A 16,875-nucleotide genomic window follows, 5' to 3' on the forward strand; every position below is an offset into this window, starting at 1 on the left:
ACAATAAAAATCACCGATTCGTCCTCTTTTCTTTGAAACTCCCTTAAAGACTTGTGTTCTCACCTGGGATCTGTGCTGAATTAATGAGAAAATGTTGAAAAACACACTCGTTAGAGCTCGAACAACCTAATTTTTGGTCGCCACCGTTGGGTAGAACACGTCCCACAAACATTCAAAAATCATCATTTTCGGGGCCTTTGCTTTGAAGTCAGACTGGGGATAAAAAAAACCACTCCTGCAGCCGTCGTGTTGGAGCCAATTAAAGCTGCACAAGAGTTCGGATCAGGACACGTTTCAATGTTCCATTTAAACACGCGGAATTCTAACCTGAATGGATGGTTTGCATTATGAAGGCATCACAGGAGGACCAGCGTCTCCTGAAATATGGAAATGTTGTCACGGAGATTTGATTTAACTATTTATCCTACAGGAGGACGTCCAGTTTACAGGACTCTGTTTAATATTTGAACAGAGGGTTTCCCAGTGGAACCGTTGCAGGTTTCTGCTGAAAATACCCACAAAAATAAAAGTTCTGCTGTAGATCTCTTTGTTCCAGACCAACAGACGGCCTGCTGGGTGTCAGGCAGCTGGGAATTTACCACAAATAATAGAATTAAATACAACACAGAACATTAAAAAGGTATATTTGTTACAATGTAGCAACGTACATTTGAGCGAAACTAACAAAAGGTGAACTAAAGGATAGAAAAGATGATTGAATACAATTTCGAGGTCGTTCTGAAAACTGAAGGATCATAAAACAAATATGGGTTGAAAAAAAAAAGACCAACATAAACATCATCATCATCAATATTATCAGGCCGCTGCTTCGTCCAACAGGAAATTAATCAGCTGTGACTCGGAGGATGAAATGCAGCTGAAATCGGGGTGAATTTGTTGTAAGAGTTATAAAAAAATAAGCCCCAAACCCACCTGATAGTTACTGAGAAGCCTCAAAAATGAAAACAACAATAATTCAGCTTCCTACTTGCATCAAAAGCGACGGTAACTCCGACCAGGGCTTTGATAAATTCCCCCTTAGTCGACCGAAGTCACCCTAATTTAACAGTAGCAGTAACTCTGAGTCCGTCTGACCTACAGTTCCTTTAAATACACGACAATTCTAAAAGCATCTGCTGATGTGGCCACAAGGATCCCTGTGACCGTTTGTGCTTTTCTACCTCTAACAGCAGACCAGGACGTGGCGGTTAGCCGTAGCAAGCTAGCGGCTTGCTAAGCAAAGAGGCTAAATGCAGCTTTATGGTGAAAACGTCCTCGCTGGACATTTGGTAAATCCTGATTCCATTTTTTTTCCTTCCCACAAAGTTGAGCCGGGCTTCGGTCCAACTGGCTAACTGTCCAGCTCGTGCTGGTTTGGTACATTCGCTGGTGGCGAGCCGTGGTCGAGCGCGTCTTAAGGCAGCGGCGACGGTCATCGGCTGATTGTCCACGTGTCCATGGGTGCGCACGCCTGCGGTGAATAGAAGGTACGACCGTGTTCACGTGGGTGCGTAATACTGTTCGCGTGCATGAGCGTGGCGTCGGGGAGCGCTGAAACACTTTGCTTCTAAACGATCTCCAGGGTTCCCCCATGTCTACATTCATGCGCTCTAGGCCCGAGGTGCTTCCACGTGGTTACGAGCGTTGCCGGCGCGTCCTCTGAAAGCTGGGCGGAGCTTTCAGAGCGCTTTGGCACTGGTGGCGTGGGACACGGTGTGAGACAGCGGCTTCTGCGGGTAGCGGCTGTAGTAGTAAACCTGGAAGAGGATGGCGACGTCCACGAAGACCTGCAGCAGCCCGCAGGTCCAGAACTGCACGGGGGCCTGGGTGAGCAGGAAGTAGACGGTTTTAAAGGTGTCGCCGCTGGTCCACATCAGCACCATCTTGATGCTGGAGGAGACGAGAAGAGTCGAGAATTAAAAAATAGACGCACTGTTGAATCAACTCCAACACCAAAACACTGTAGAACTCATTTTAATGAAGATTTTTCCCAGGATAATAGAGCCGGAATGCATTTTAAATCCGTTATCACCTGGTTCAGACACGATCGGACTGATTAATTTCGTCAGAGACGAACACATCGGATCAGACAGGAAATTACATTTCCCACAATAACCTCCATAATGGGAGCGAGTGGGAATCCTTCATCTTAGTTTGGGCCTCCGTCCCAGCACTTCCAGTATGAGCTGGGGTGCCTGCTCAAAACCAGTTTAACAAATCAGAGGGAAAACTGCTCCGTCCTCGTCTCTGTTCACGGGGAGCTGGACAAATGAGGCGGGAAAAGGAGGTCTGGTGGGGTTTTACACCCAGCAAACTGGTGCACTTAAGACGGGACATTACCTCTAAAAGCCCCATTAAAAGTGACTTCTGGAGTTTCCTCCTTTCCGACGGGAAACTTGGACACGACGTCTCTGCGGTTTCACACTAAAACACCCTGGAGGCCTCCGATGCTGCGACGTCCTGCCGGCTACACTCTGTGGGTCTGCTGCATCAGCACTATTTTTTTTTTTTTGGGGGGGGTCAACAGGTCAGGAAGTAAAGTTTTACAGGATCCAGAAACACCACAGAGGTGATGTGGCCGTGCTTTCTTCCATCCTTGATCACCCCACATGCTTCCATCAGCCCCCTCACCTGTGGGGACCCCCCCACACACTCACTCACACACACTTGTTAGCTGTGTGGGAGGAATCCCTCCCTCCTTTTCCCTCCCCCAGCTCCTCCAACAGGCCGTCTGAGGAAACGAGCCGAGATGCAGCGAACGAGGTGAGAAACTGAGAACATTGTATAACAAGTGAAAGGACGTGCGCACAAGAGGGCCACACAGGTGGAACCGGGGGAGTTAGGCCAAACGACAATTTATGATTGTTGATGCTCAACTTTGGATACACGTCTAAAGGGGGAAATTGTGGGGGTAATCCCCCCATCTTTTCTCAAATGTTGCAGTACCGCCATGAACCGCCGCGGCGCTGTTGAACAACATGCTCTCGTGATCAGAAGAATATTCGCAGGTTTTTGGATGTGGGCCGGTTCGTTTGTGATGGTACCTCATCCAGCTGTAGAGACAAATGAATCTTAGCTGTTTTCATGGCACATAAACAGCAAGAGAGACTGACAAGCTCATGCTGCAACAGCGAAGTCAAACGAGCAACTTTTCAGGGGCTGATGGGACGTCTGGCGCCACAGCCAAGGCCTCCTTTAAAAGCATTTTTTTCATTCTGCCGCTCTGGAGGTGCAAAACTCTCGCTTTGTTCTCATTCAGTTCGCCTCAAATGTTGGAAGAGACTGATTTTGTCTTGGCTGGAGTTTCTCGAAATGGGTTACTTTATCTTTTTCCTGTTTCAGGCGAGCAGATGCCACTTTTTGGAAACTCGCTCGGCGGTTCTCTGCCTTCTTTGCCAACATGGCCGCCGTCTGCACCGGTTTATCAGCTCTCAAAAGTACGCGCAGAAAAACAAAGTGTTGGTGGGCGAGCGGAGGGACAGCAGCACCTCTGACCCCGCCGGTGGAGATGACCCAGCTCCGACATCCCATCCTTCCCAGCGAGGCTAAATAAGGCGCTGGCGCTCTGGTCCGGGACGCTGGGACGCAGCTCAGCCTTATAAGGCCGCAGATGTGTGTGTGGATGCTTTTGCTCCCACCTCGCTGGTTTGTGTCCTGTTTGTGTTACGGCTGACTGGTCACCGTCACCACTCGAGCGAGCCTTTCAGAACCCTCAAACGGCTCCGTCCAGCCTCCGCCTTCTATATTCAGTCCAGCTCAAACAAGCCGCTGTGAAGTTTGAGCCACGTTAGCTGCTACCAAACTTGGGAAGGTTTCCAACCACACACAGCAGCCCCCTTTATCCCTCTATCGCCGCCACACGCTAATCACAACACGGACAGTAAACAGGCAGCGGCGTCGTGCTAGCGGGAGAGAACGCCGGCGCCAGGTTTGCGTTCGCGTCGCCGCTGGTTCACACGAGCATCGGATCATAAATAAGCCGCTTCCACATGGCGGCTCCTCGCTTCGCTTTGAAATTTAACTCACTTCTCCGCCCTTTAGTAGCGACACTCAAAAAAGCCTTGAACGGGCTGCTGAGGTGACGTATCCTAGCAACGGCCCACCAGACTCAACAGGTTGTGCACAGCGACGGGACGCAGCTCACGGAGGCGGAAACGACGGAGTCCACCTCCGTGCACGCCAAACTGCAGGACGTGTTCCAGGAGAAGAGAGCAACGCAACCTCAGAGGCAACAAGCCTCACCTCTTCTTACTGAGTGAGACACCAGAGTCCTAAATATTCTTGTTACAGCAAGATGGAGGAACTATATTAAAACCCGGGCCGGCGAGGGCAGAGCTCAGCCGGGGAGCCGTCATGGCCGGTTGGGAGGACACAGAGCTCAGCCGGGGAGCCGTCATGGCCGGTTGGGAGGACACAGAGCTCAGCCGGGGGTCTCTTATCTGAGACTCCAGCGACGGAAAAGGGGGAGGGCGGAGGTCTGGGGCAGAGAGCAGGAAGTCCTGCGTGTCCTGGACTGTGGCTGAACTGGTGCAGCTTTCACCATCATCATCTCGTCCCCTCCCGAATGTGGATGTAAACCGACGATGACGCCGATTTAAACCCTCAAACTGCCGAACAGTTAGCGGCAATTCGCCCAAATGCTGCATTAGCCCCGCGGCTAATGTGGCGCTCCTTTCCAAAAGGATTTTCAGAGGAACTCCAGAATCGTCGTGTCGGCGTAATAAAGTGCTGTCAGCAGGCCGGCGGTCGCTGCCTGCCTGCTCGACAGGTGACAGAAATACTTAATAAGCACGTGGCAGCGTGTCTGGAGCCGAATCTCAAAAACAACGTTCCCCTCAGAGCTGAGAGCTCATAAATAAACCTGCTCTCAACATGATGAAGACGGTAATGACGGCTTGCTGTGATTGGCTGACGGCTGGCAGGAGCCGGGGGCCCGCAGAGGGGCCGTTTCCCTCATTTCAGCGTGACGCTCGTCACCGATCTGCTACAAACGTGTGCTAGAGCTGCGATCGGGCGGCCGGTACCTCATGCCCTCCGTGGACTTGTTCTGGTAGTTGCAGTGGAGCTGCGGCGTGCCCAGCATGGCCTCGATGAAGACGGCCAGGAAGCCCAGGGTCTCCACGAAGACGGCGGAGTCCAGGAGGAGGTAGGTGACGTAGGCCGCCACCAGCGTGAAGGCCAGCACGCACTGCACGTAGTCCAGGAAGTGGCTCCACGACCAGAAGTGGCTCCAGTCAAAGTCTGAGGAAGAGGGGGAGAATTTCTGGACTGTTCTTCTCTTTCCAACCACAAACACATGAAAGCACTTTATTCTGAGGTTTGTTTCCTTTGTTCTGCTTTTATAAACGAACAAGAACATAATTCAAACCCAAGTCAACCCCCCACCTGAGGGTTGTCAAGGTAACCAGCAACCGGAGGCTGACGCGTTAGGGAAAAGAACTGTCCAAAATCAAAGCAAAGATCAAAGCGGCGGCTCTTGTCGACCGGTTTGATGTTTATTGTGGGTCACAGATGAAGGAGCAGCGAGCACGAGGCTGCGGCACCTTCTCACCTCTGGTGAACATCTGCCTCCTCGCACGTCAGCACCTGACGCTCGCCGCATCCCGTCCTCCTCACAGGAGCAGCGTCTGACCAACGCACGCCACTCCGAGCTTGGAGACATTTCTGGGGGTTGAAGCGGGTCACAGGGAAGCTTTTAATGGCCGTAGCTCTTTATCTACAAATCGGACCGCTAAGTGGCCGACTGCAGATCTCCGGAGGCTTCCGCTCTGGGGACGGAGCTACATCAAAAAGACCAAAACTCCTTTTTCTGGACGCCAAAGCGAATATATAAAAGTCTTTGATGTTTAAATGGGTTGCGTTTAAGGAATGTTTTAGCATTCCTGCACCGGTGAGCTCCAACCGGGTCACCGTCTTCTGTCAGCGCGACAGAATCCGGCAAGACGTCCCGTCTGCCCCCAAAACCTCTGCTGGAGCATCCGGTTCTGTTGGGAATGTAATTAACGGCGAGTCCGCTGTTACAAAGCCGTTTGTGCTCTGACAGAATTTGTGTTCCACAGCGGAGCCGCCGGACTGAAAGGGGGCCAAACGGGACCAGGCTGGCGCCGCCTGATAAGGGCCGTCCACCCGGAGGAGGAGCCGGCACGCACGGATTCACACGCAGCACAAAGGAATACTGATGATACGAGGGGCCGGTCCGCTGGGGGCCTGTGGGAGGGAGCTGACACGTGCGCGCAGCCCCGGCGGCGGGAGACGTGTAATCTGCAGCACTGTGCTGTCAAGCAGCTAGCTTAGCCTCTCCTGGTGTCAGGGAACGCTCAAAAGTTTTAAAAAGGGAAAAGAATATGTCTCCTCGCAGTACGGAGGAGTGGTGTGTGGGAGGCTAGCAGAGTTGGACACTTCCTCGGCTTGTTTACCGGCTGTTCTGGCGTCGTCTCCTGGTCGGCTAGAATAGGGACTCGCTGTCACTAGGACGCACCCGTGGGAGGCGCGGGAACAACAGGACAGGGAGGACAGCTAACGGGCAGGAGGAGCTCCAAACGGAGGTTTTACAGAACAGTTCGGCTGAGCCGCGGGCGCAGTTAAGGGGACGACTGGAGCCGCGGGAAGAGCTGATTCATTCCTGTTAGCGTAGCATCTGCAGACACAGGACCAGAGCCCAACAATCTGAGCTCTTACATGCCCGATAGCATTCCAGCTGCCAGTTGAGGTTCACAAATGTGCTACTTATGAAGCTCCCCTCCTCCGTTGCTCAAACCTTGGGCCGCGCTGCGACCTTCCTCTCGATCTTCCGGCTGGTCGACGCACAGACCCGAAGTGATGATGGCCGAGAACAAACAGGAGGGAACAGAAGGGCTCAGGTGGAGGACGTGTGATGCTGACTGAACACTGGTGGCGACTCAGAGGCAGCGTGGACGTCAGCCTTCCCGCTAGCTCGCCGTGCGTCATCTCACCGGTTAACAGTCTGAAGCGCAGGCACAGACCTGCGAGGCAGCGACCACACAACCCGGCTGCACACCCGGATGTTGCTCAGTGGAGGATCTGACCAACCCTACCCACCCCCCAACCCCGGAGCTACGACAGGAGGGCCAATGATAAACATGATAAACAACCAATGTGGAAAATAAGCAGGTTGTCCAACAGCCTCATTTCATCGCACATTGTCCTCTGCTGCCCTCTAGCGTCCACACCAGGAACAGGATGGCCTTCGATGGCCATTAGTGTACAAATGTGGTCAAATGAGGCTAAAAATGCTCTTGTGCCATCCACTAAAAGGGATTTTTTAAAAAAAAATATTTTATCAACATGCAGTTACACAAACATATCAAGGTGATGAATGGATCTCATTGTACGTTAGCAACAGCTAAATCAGTTAAAAAGGCAATCCTGATTTTCCTCCCTGGGCTAGAATGAGCCGGAAAATGACCAAGATTTCTGCAGTTGACATGACAACGGCGACAGGTCATGAGGAAAAGAGGCCTCGCTCTGAAACAGAGCGCCGTTCATTGACTCTATCTGTGTAAATCAGCCATGGGGAGTGGGGGGGGTCAGCATGCACCACTCAGAGTCATCACACACATGCACGCTGATCCGAAATGCTGGTCCAAAGTTGGAGCAAAAGTCGAGGTGACTAATTCCTCCGAAAGGTAGAGCGGCGAGGCCGTGAGGGTTAGCAAGTGTGTTAGCCGCCAAAATGGGTGGCTCAACAACTAGAGCTGCCACGTTTGCCCTAGGGTGACAAAGATGGCGTCTGTGAACAGTTTTAAAGACAGAACAGCAGCGGATCAGTTGAGGTGGTGCTGATGGAGTGGAGGGTGGCGGCTGTAGCTCCGACAGCACAACATGCAGGTGAAACGTGAGGGGTTAGTGTCGTTAGCATCGTTAGCATCGGCAGGACGTCATGCATGAGACACACAGGTGGAGGGTGGACTAGGACTGATGTTTCACTGCACTTGAGGTTCTGTACGTACCCAGAAAGGTCCGTTTAGGGATTCTGATCTCCTCGTCCTTACTGTCTGTTGCTACAGACGCAGAATAAAGGAGAGAAAGAAGAGCTTCTTCATTTTCCCCCAGTGAAATCGATTCATCAGTTGTAATCATGACTTTAAACCGCCGAGTGTCACAACTGGCTCCATCTGTTACCCTCCGAAGAGCCGACAAGTTACAGTTTAGCAGCAGACAGCGGCGAGAAAACCCCAAAGGGATGTCCTCCCTTTTCAAGGGGGGGGGGTCCAAACATCCCAGTGTTTCCAGTCCGGTGAGATTAGGCTGCTACCACAAACGGGTCACCTGAGTGAAGTTTGTGTGAGGTCATGGTGCGACATGGAGGGGGACCCGGGTCAATGCTTATACAAATATGCTGAGGAGGAAAACTATTTCTGGGAAAAGTTATTCATTATTAAGGTTCCGATGATTCCAATATAGTTCAAAGTGAAGCTGAAGAGCTGAAAAAAAAGAAGGTTTAAAAGGTAAAAACACACATCAAAGGAGCTGCTGCAGCCGAGATCCAGGATCCAGTCAAGCTGTTTCCTTCGATGAACAGGACACACACACACACACACACACACACGCACATGCACACACACACACACGCACACGCACACACACACACACACACACACAAACTTCTGTGGTTGTTAGCTTGTTAAACAAATAGCTTCCTGCTACAGTTTTTCTGATTGGAGGTTGTAAAATAATACAGAAAAACCCAAAAGACAAAGTGGAGTTTTCAGCTTTTTTTTAGCTTCAGAGGCTCATTTATGCAAACATCAAGTTCGTCTCAGAGGCAGAGAAGCCGTTTAATGTGTGTGTGTCCAAACTGGTTTTACTGGATTACTCATATATAATAGGAGTGACCTTGTGGCTGCAGAGACCCAATCGCACGTTCACCTTTCCTCTACAGCCATTATTGTTCGCTCCAACACACACACACACACACACACACACACACACACACACACACACACACACACACACATCCATTCAAAGCAAGTTTCACACAATGTTGATACCAGTGAGTGTTATCAGAACTGTAAAGAGGCCCCTTTGTGTGTTTCCTGACCTATGAAGGAGCGCCGTTTGGTGCCGAGTTCAGACGCCATGCGGACGCCGGTGCACAGGTTCAGCATGACCAGCATGGTAACGATCATGATGGCGCTCTGCAGCAGCAGCAGGGTGTCGAAGTAGCGACCAAATCTGTCGGCAGGAGAGAAACCAAAGTGTGGATACGCTGAGAAATGTGCACTTCAGCCGCACGCTTCCTATATTTAACGTCACAACTCGCCATAGTACAAGTACCTATAGAACCATAAAAGGGTTAACGAGTAGCAGATCTGAGGTTCTGCTTAAGTGGACTTTGTGGTCGTTAAGTGTTATAAATCTTAATGAGTTGGAGTGTCAAACCAGTAGCCAAGAAAATCCTGTAGCTTTTCGATTGTTTTATAATATATACCAACTTTACAGGTGGCCTGAAAAGGGTTATTGAGAGAATGTCCACTAAATGAGCATTTAGAGCAGTTTTCTCATACCTAAAGAGGATCCGCAGGATGTTGGCCACCAGCAGGACCAGGCACACGTAGGTGGAGAACCCCTCTGCGTTCTGGGTCCGGCGGATGTCCCGGTACTGGGGGATGTAGGGCACCACCCCGCCGAACACCATGGCCCCGGCGGCGATCCACGACACCAGGCTGTTAAACACGCTCACGATCTGCTCAAACGCCTCATCTTCCATGTCGGTATCCCCAGCACGGCGATGCGCAGCCGAGAAGCGATGTCAGCTGACGGTCACCGGGTCAGTGCCGGGGGCGGTGCAGGCGTCTCCCCGGCTGCTCCCTCAGATCGACGGTGCACAAACATCCGAGTCCTCCTAGCATCCTCCCAGCGGATTACACGCACGGAGCGGCTAATGCCACGCCATCACAAGCCCAGCGAAGGATCGGGAAAGACAAACCAGCCACTGAAACTGTGAATAAAGACTCGACCGAACGGTGAAGTCGATGCTATATTAGTTATTTTACCATCAGATGAGCGGATGAAATCAGAGCAAATGTTTCCAGAAGAGAAGAACCGAGCAGCTAACGGGTCCCAGGACGGTGATTCAAGGCTAGCTGCTATAAAAGACAACACGAAAGTAAGAACACGAGATTTAAAACAGCAAAGGAACGATAATATTTACAGGTCACTAATATAAAGTTAGACTTTTGTGCGTCCAACCTTAAAGAGCCCCGCTCTTCCCCGGATCGTCTGTATTCTGTTTTCTTCATCAGCGAAGTCTACACTTCCGCATACGTCACGTGTTTCTACAAAGATGCTTAATTTGGTCAAGATGGTTCACAGACTCGTAAACACAACTTCGGCAGCAACCGACAGCGCATTGGAGTAAAAGCTGGATGTTCATTTGCCTCCTTTTTTTTTTTTTTTACTATTTTCTAAAATAAACTGTCCGGACGTGGATAGTCAAACGTTAAAAATATGATCATTTTCTTTACACTTTGAGATACAATATCATTGTAAATGATTGACTATATGTTATGTAGCTTTTACGATGATAACATTTTTCTAAAATTAATTACAGAGGATTAATTTGCTACTTCTAACTGGGTTACTGGTTATCACTGGTTATCATTTACATTGAGTAGTGCCTTTTAATTTAATCCATCAGAATACATGTTTTATTTAAGAATGGCATTGACAGAATACAGAAAATGGGTTCAAGGAATAAAAAAAAGTCTCAGCTCCATCTTAAATATTTTAGGTTATGTCCTAGTTTATTTTGAGAGCGGTGGTTCACAACAGCAGCTATACATTTTTCATAATCATCGGGAGTGACAGGAGACTCCGGATTATTAAATTTAAAAAGGTCACAGTTATGTAACCGTCTTCTCCTCTGTCAGATGTCACTATGGTCTGTTATTAACAGTTAATTCTATGGAGAGAAAAAATACCCACATTGAAGCGAAAATGATTTATAACCTTAAAAAAGTGAAGCTCACTCATCTAAACATTGAATCTGCAGAGAGAATCATTGGCAGGAAGGTGTTTTCTGCTCGCTCCGCTGAATCGGCTATTTTCGTTTGTTCAAGTGAACTTTATTTTGAAAGAACTGTTTCCTTAACCGGAAGCTCGGTAGTTTCTGGCGTTTAAGCTAAAGTACCAGAAAGAAACGTTTTCTCCGGGTTGTTATGGTCATTGACACATTTGACTCTAACGTAGTCACTTATTACTTTGAGATTTAATCATAGAAGTTTAAATGATGACGGAGAATCAGCGTGTTGCTGAGGAAACGATGTCTAAAACTGACAACAACTCAGCTGCGGACATGACAGAAGCGGTAAGTTTTTCCATCTGGGCAAAACCTACCGTAAAACCCGCGATTCCTGACAACTTTGTCCTCCTTCAGATGGATAAAACAATGCAGCGAATTCAGGAGAGATTTCGGGAGATGTCGCAACAACTGGAGAACAAAAATATCCTTTTTTAAGTACCTAGTGTACGAATCAGTGTCCCGTCTGTTGACATGCGGTAACACGTGTGGCCACGAGAGGGCGACAATTCCGAATATTTAATACAGTAAATAATATTTTCGCTGGAAATAAAAGTCAGTAACACACATGGTAGCATCACTGAAAAAGGATTTAGTACAATTAAATTTAGAAGAATTTAACTGGACTCTACACTGACTACGCTGTAAAACTGACTTTTGAAGAATCCACACCCATCCGTGCAATGTTACTTGATGGACAGCAGGGGGTGCTCGTCCTTCCCTTCTCTGAGAGTTGGGGAGGAGGTTTACCCAGCATGCCTCGGTCGATCACTGGCGGATCTTTCCTTCACGCAGACACTAGAGGAGATGGGGACCCGCATCGATGATCTTGAGAAGAACGTGGTGGAGCTGATGCTTCAAGCTGGCATGAAGGAGCAGGAAATCGCCAAGCAATGACTGAAATTATGAGGTCACAGTTGCCCCGACATGAACTTTGACCTCCAAGAACTGAGACGGTCCCTTGACGCTTATCAACAAATGCCAAAAAATCTTTATAAAGCAGAAAAACCTGATGTTTACAGTGATGCTGCCAACAGTTTAAGGAGCCTTAGAACCCTTCATTTTCAACCCGTCTATTTTCTACCTCGTTTGCTATTTTCAGCCTTTGTAGCAGCTTCTGAGAGACGGATGACAAGTCGCCAATGGAATTGGTTGTTTCGTGGACAAACTGTTATTAGAGAATACCAAAATGTGTTAATGCAAATAGAGTTTAATCAAATTAAAGCTGATGATGCCAAGACGTGTGGATTCTGAATAGTTCTGGAATTAATGTGCACTGAAATTGACACACGCGCTGCACTTATTACTAAAAACACGACGTTTCAACTACTAAATAAAAAGTTATCAGGTTAGTTTTTAATGAATAAATCAAAGAAAAGTTCGTTTCATCCGGATGTGTCCACCTAGCGGCGGCGTTCAGTCATTACATCCCGTGGGTGTCGCTGACCGTGGTCCTGAAATGCATTTTCATTCCTTTCTACGTGGAAAAGGGATGAATTAATTGGATTATTCCTACAGTGATCACGTGACAGACTTAAATCTAACCAGCTATCACACCCAATCTAACAGAACCCTATATAATTACGTCATCGGTGTTGGTCATGCATTTGCGGGGCGTGTGCTGTAGGTGGCGGTGTTTATTCAATGATGGAATTATAAAGTCATAATGGCACTTAAGAGCAGAAGAAACTGACCAAACTGTCGTGCAAATATGAATGATTTCAGTATGAGGATGAGTAGCAGAGACATGTTCGGCCGCAGGACCGGAAATGGACCGGACAAACTGTTCTAGAGGATGTAGGGCTGAGTGGGCGAGTGGAGAGGCTGCGAAGCTTGACCCCGACCACCAGTTTGTGTGTGTGTGTGTGTGTGCGCGCGCATGGGTGATAATTTTTCCTACTTTACAGTTGAAGCAGAAAGTGAATGTCAACCGTATGAAGTGGCTCCTTCGCTCTCATCTCGTCTCACCCTCTCATACCTTCTCACCCTCTTCTCTCCCACGTTTCCTCTGCTTTTTTCCCTTTCTTCCCACCAGTGGTTTTCCTGCATCACTGGTCTATAAAAAAGAACCCAACTCTGTCCTAACTCCTCCACCACGTTTGCCTTCATGGTTGCATTTAGCTGCTCAGGTTTGTTGCTATCATGCTACTTAGCCTAGCAGGTCTCTACACCAGTCACATTATTAGTTAAAAGGATAAAATATGAACATGTAAATCCTCATAAACATCCCTCCATGCTCGCTAACACCACCCTTTACGGCAATTTATCCTGGATACTAGCATGAGCTAGCTCCACGACTGTGCTACTGTGGCTAACGCGCTTTGTGTTGGTACAGCTGGCACGGCGAGTTTGACTCCTCTCAGTGGGAGACCCCCTTTTATCTCTGACAACAGCACTTGTCTGTGAAAACCAAACTGAAGCTGGTGACGGAGGTAAAAATAGAGTGCGTGTGCACACAAACGTGTACAGCGGGACGGAGGGACACCTGTGTGTTGCCCACCACCTGAGGCCCCTTTGATTCCTGCTGCGCTTTAATCTGTGCCGTTCTCTCGGCCGCCTTTGAAGTGAAAATCCCCGTCACCTTCGCCCCTCTCGCGCCTCCTCGCAGGCCAGAACCAACCAGCACCTGTATGCTTTGTCAGGCTGGGAGCTCATTAAAGCCCGGCTCTCATTCAGAACCGGAGGCGAGCTGGGCCGAAATTAACCCCAGCAGATATTTTAGGCCCTCAGAAGATGCATCACCTCCTGTCTGCGGTGATACATCTACATCTACTGAAATAGAAACTGGTTTCTCATTTCTTTCTGACACTTTAACGACTCCACTGGTTCAGCTGGCGGGGGGGGGGGGTAACTAAAGCTGATTCCCAGTTACTCCACTAGGGTTCTTTGACATGTGCCCTTTATAATAGAACACAACAGAACCTTTGACATTTGCTCAACGGGCCTTCAAAATAAGATGCAGCATTCATTTGGCAGCACAAAGCTGCTCTTATTACGCAACAATTCCAATTTTCTTAGTTCTATTGATTCGTAACACACGTGCACGCTCAGAACTCTCACGTTTAAACGGGGTGAATCCAATGCGCCGCATCCGTCACTGCTGCAGCCCAAATTTATGCAATGTGGCAGGTTGACGTTATCACTTCCCGCTCCGGCCCACCTCTCCACTCCTCCCTCGCTCCGAAACGTCCTTGGGTATTCAGCGACCGTCCCTGTCTCTGTTACCATGGAAACTGGGTCCGCTTCACCGTCGCCATGGCAGTGCGTTTGTATGCGTTTCTGTGCAACAGGTATGCGTGTAGCTATGTGAGTGTATAAGAAGGGAAAAAGGATGAGCGACGGACGGCAAAACAAAGGTTTTAAAATCCGGGGAAAAGCTGTTTGATTCGAGTGGAGGCAAAAGGTGGCGCGAGGCAGAAATCCAAGACGTCAAAAGGTGTCGAACACAAGAGAGAAACGAGGATTAAAAGAACACAAGACGATAAAAAAAACAGGTGAAAACTACTCAAATGAAGGTAAAACAACCAACACACACACAGGCAGGAAGCAGAACTACCAAAATAAAACAGGAAACACGTTCACAAAATAAAATACAGACGGGCACCGAGGCGTCGGCCTGCTGAGGGATCAGACTCGATCGGACGGGAACTCTTAAAGCAAAAGTTAGCCTGGCTGCTCCTCCGCTGCTACACCATCCAGGTTGCACTCGTTAACCTACAGAGGTCCAGCTGGTCGTCACGGGAACCCTTTAGATATCAGCTGTGACGTTTTGAATTAAGTGTTTGCAGGTTGTGTTCTCCTTCCTCTCCTTCCTCGCTTCAGCTAATCAAGAATCTGACCCCTCTCTTTAAATCACCGCCCTTAATTTTCCTCTGTGGACGCAGCGTCCAGTCCAGGGTGATCGTCATGGTCTGGCAAGCCCCCCCCCCCCCCCCCCCCCCCCCCCCCCACACACACTCTTTCATTATCCTCGTGGAGACATGAAGCTTTAAAAGTCTGTTCCTGCTTCGCATTTAACACAGTTTTGCTTCTCGTTTGACTTTTTCATGTCCTGAATCGATGCTTAACTCAACAAAATCTGTTAAATAGCAATAAAAATATGCAGCTCGTTTCCTTTTCCCTGATTTACCCCTCCCTGCCCCTCAGAAGCAGCTGGAGCTTTACTGCCTTCATCAAACTGAAGAGGTTTTCTTCCTCACAACCAAACAGATCCCAAACAGGCCGGGATGATGCTCGGACTGTCCAGGATGAACCTGGTGGGATTGAAGTGAGCCGAAGAGCATGAGGCCCGAGACTAGAACTCTCTGGAGGACAAGAAGGGTCAGAGGAAGTGGGCTTGGTACAGGTGAGAAGGGGAGGGATCGACAGGTGAGGGCAGGGATTGTAGTCACCGTGGAAACAGAGGCCACAGACAGAGAAAGGACGACCGGTGAGCCTTGAAAACCCCATGTTCCAAGTGCAGGACGCTGATTTGGGGCCTTCCAAAGCTGCCGACAGCATTTACGAGACCCCCGATCACCTCACTGATGTGGAGGGGAAGCTAACGGATGGAGGGAGGTGGAGGCGTCAGAGGAGGAGGAGGAGGAGGCATCCGAGGAGCCGTCTGGAGCAAAGAAAGGTCAATTAAAGCCTTTACAGGCCTCCATCGGGCCGGATCACACACACGGAGGATCTCAGAGACATAAACGGGACCGGAATCACATTAAGAGCTGTCAATTAGCGTGACTGGGATGGTACTGCTGGGTTAAAGCGATGCCCCGAACCACATTCACCATCGCTATGACTACACCAGGAGCAGACAAACAAATCAGTTTTATCACATTGAAGAGACACATTAAAGGAGTGAAATGCGAAATAAAGCAGCCAGGACAAGATGGTGACGGAGGACAGGACGGATGAAAGGGGTGGAGAGAGGCATGAGGACGGGCTCAATGGGCCGTCTCCCGTGGCAACCCCCCGTTACCACCGAACACATACACACAGTGGAGGTGACAGAGGTATGAATATTGATAGAAGCAGAGAGGGTCATGCTATATTCATGCCATTTTCAATAAAGCATATTTCAATTAGGGCAGCAGAACTTTCATTACCGATCAATTAACACGGTTTCAATAATAAATATCCGAATTAGGGGCTGGCAGTCAGGAAGACAAAGCGAATGTTCGGGTGGGAAAAAGGAAACGTTTGGAAGAAAAGCACCGATGTGGTGAGATGAAGGTTCACTTTCTTTGAGTCTGCGGCACCATTGTGAGAAATGGGAGTTTTATTTTGAAGGAGCTTTTCAGTTTTTTTTAAAATTACAGAACATTTAAATTGGTAAGTTCTACTGTAAACATGAAAAGACGTCTTCTAAAACAATTAATTGATTGTTAATGATGCCGCTGAAAGACTTTTAATCATTTCAGAATAAAATGTGCAATTAAGGCAGCTTGGTTTCACCAGTAAGGGCTGTTTCAGGCTCTTCGTGCGGACGCTCGCCTCCTCTGCTGCATCTTTCTGTGGATTCTGTATTGACTCCGCCCACTTCCGGATTTCTGACCAATCACACATAAGTTCTCAGACACCAGAGGGGACTGAAGTTTGTCCTTTTGCCATTTGTGAGGGTTCACATTGCTTCACGTCCGGGATTCTCTGCTGTTCGTAGTCCAACGTTTGACCCTTGAGCAGGACCTTGGTCATTATGGGGGGTGGGGGGGAAGTCCTGCTATCAGCAGGGTAGAGAAGGAGAAGGAGGAGAGAACAAAAAGAAGAGGGGAACAGATATCACACAGCGGAACAGTTTAAACACACCAGACTGGAGGACAGTTAGAGGATGTGACTGATGTTTTATGAAC

At 48.9% G+C, this 16,875-nt stretch overlaps 2 protein-coding genes across 5 annotated transcripts; one reads left to right on the forward strand and one right to left on the reverse strand.

Annotated features, from left to right (window-relative positions):
• Positions 1-627: 627 nt before the first annotated feature.
• Positions 628-11,954, reverse strand: slc66a2 (solute carrier family 66 member 2). 4 transcript variants are annotated; one of them, XM_003969121.3, is made up of 8 exons: positions 11,359-11,954; positions 10,213-10,298; positions 10,017-10,106; positions 9,528-9,901; positions 9,062-9,195; positions 7,971-8,021; positions 5,025-5,241; positions 628-1,890 (listed from the first exon to the last, which is right to left on the reverse strand). In XM_003969121.3, the coding sequence occupies exons 4-8, from the start codon at positions 9,728-9,730 to the stop codon at positions 1,680-1,682; spliced, it is 816 nt and encodes a 271-aa protein (XP_003969170.1). In that variant the 5' UTR covers positions 9,731-9,901; positions 10,017-10,106; positions 10,213-10,298; positions 11,359-11,954; the 3' UTR covers positions 628-1,679. The 4 variants fall into 4 exon arrangements, with proteins under 4 accessions (XP_003969170.1, XP_011607492.1, XP_011607493.1 ...); XM_011609190.2 differs by having other exon boundaries at positions 10,017-10,109; XM_011609191.2 differs by lacking the exon at positions 7,971-8,021 and having other exon boundaries at positions 10,017-10,109.
• hsbp1l1 (heat shock factor binding protein 1 like 1) lies at positions 11,084-12,279 on the forward strand. Its single transcript, XM_029844716.1, has 3 exons — positions 11,084-11,329; positions 11,399-11,465; positions 11,841-12,279. Exons 1-3 carry the CDS (start codon positions 11,249-11,251, stop codon positions 11,936-11,938), a joined length of 246 nt encoding a protein of 81 aa, XP_029700576.1. The 5' UTR covers positions 11,084-11,248; the 3' UTR covers positions 11,939-12,279.
• Positions 12,280-16,875: the final 4,596 nt, after the last annotated feature.

Source organism: Takifugu rubripes, chromosome 12 (genome assembly GCF_901000725.2).
Source record: "Takifugu rubripes chromosome 12, fTakRub1.2, whole genome shotgun sequence".
NCBI classification, from domain to species: Eukaryota; Metazoa; Chordata; class Actinopteri; order Tetraodontiformes; family Tetraodontidae; genus Takifugu; species Takifugu rubripes.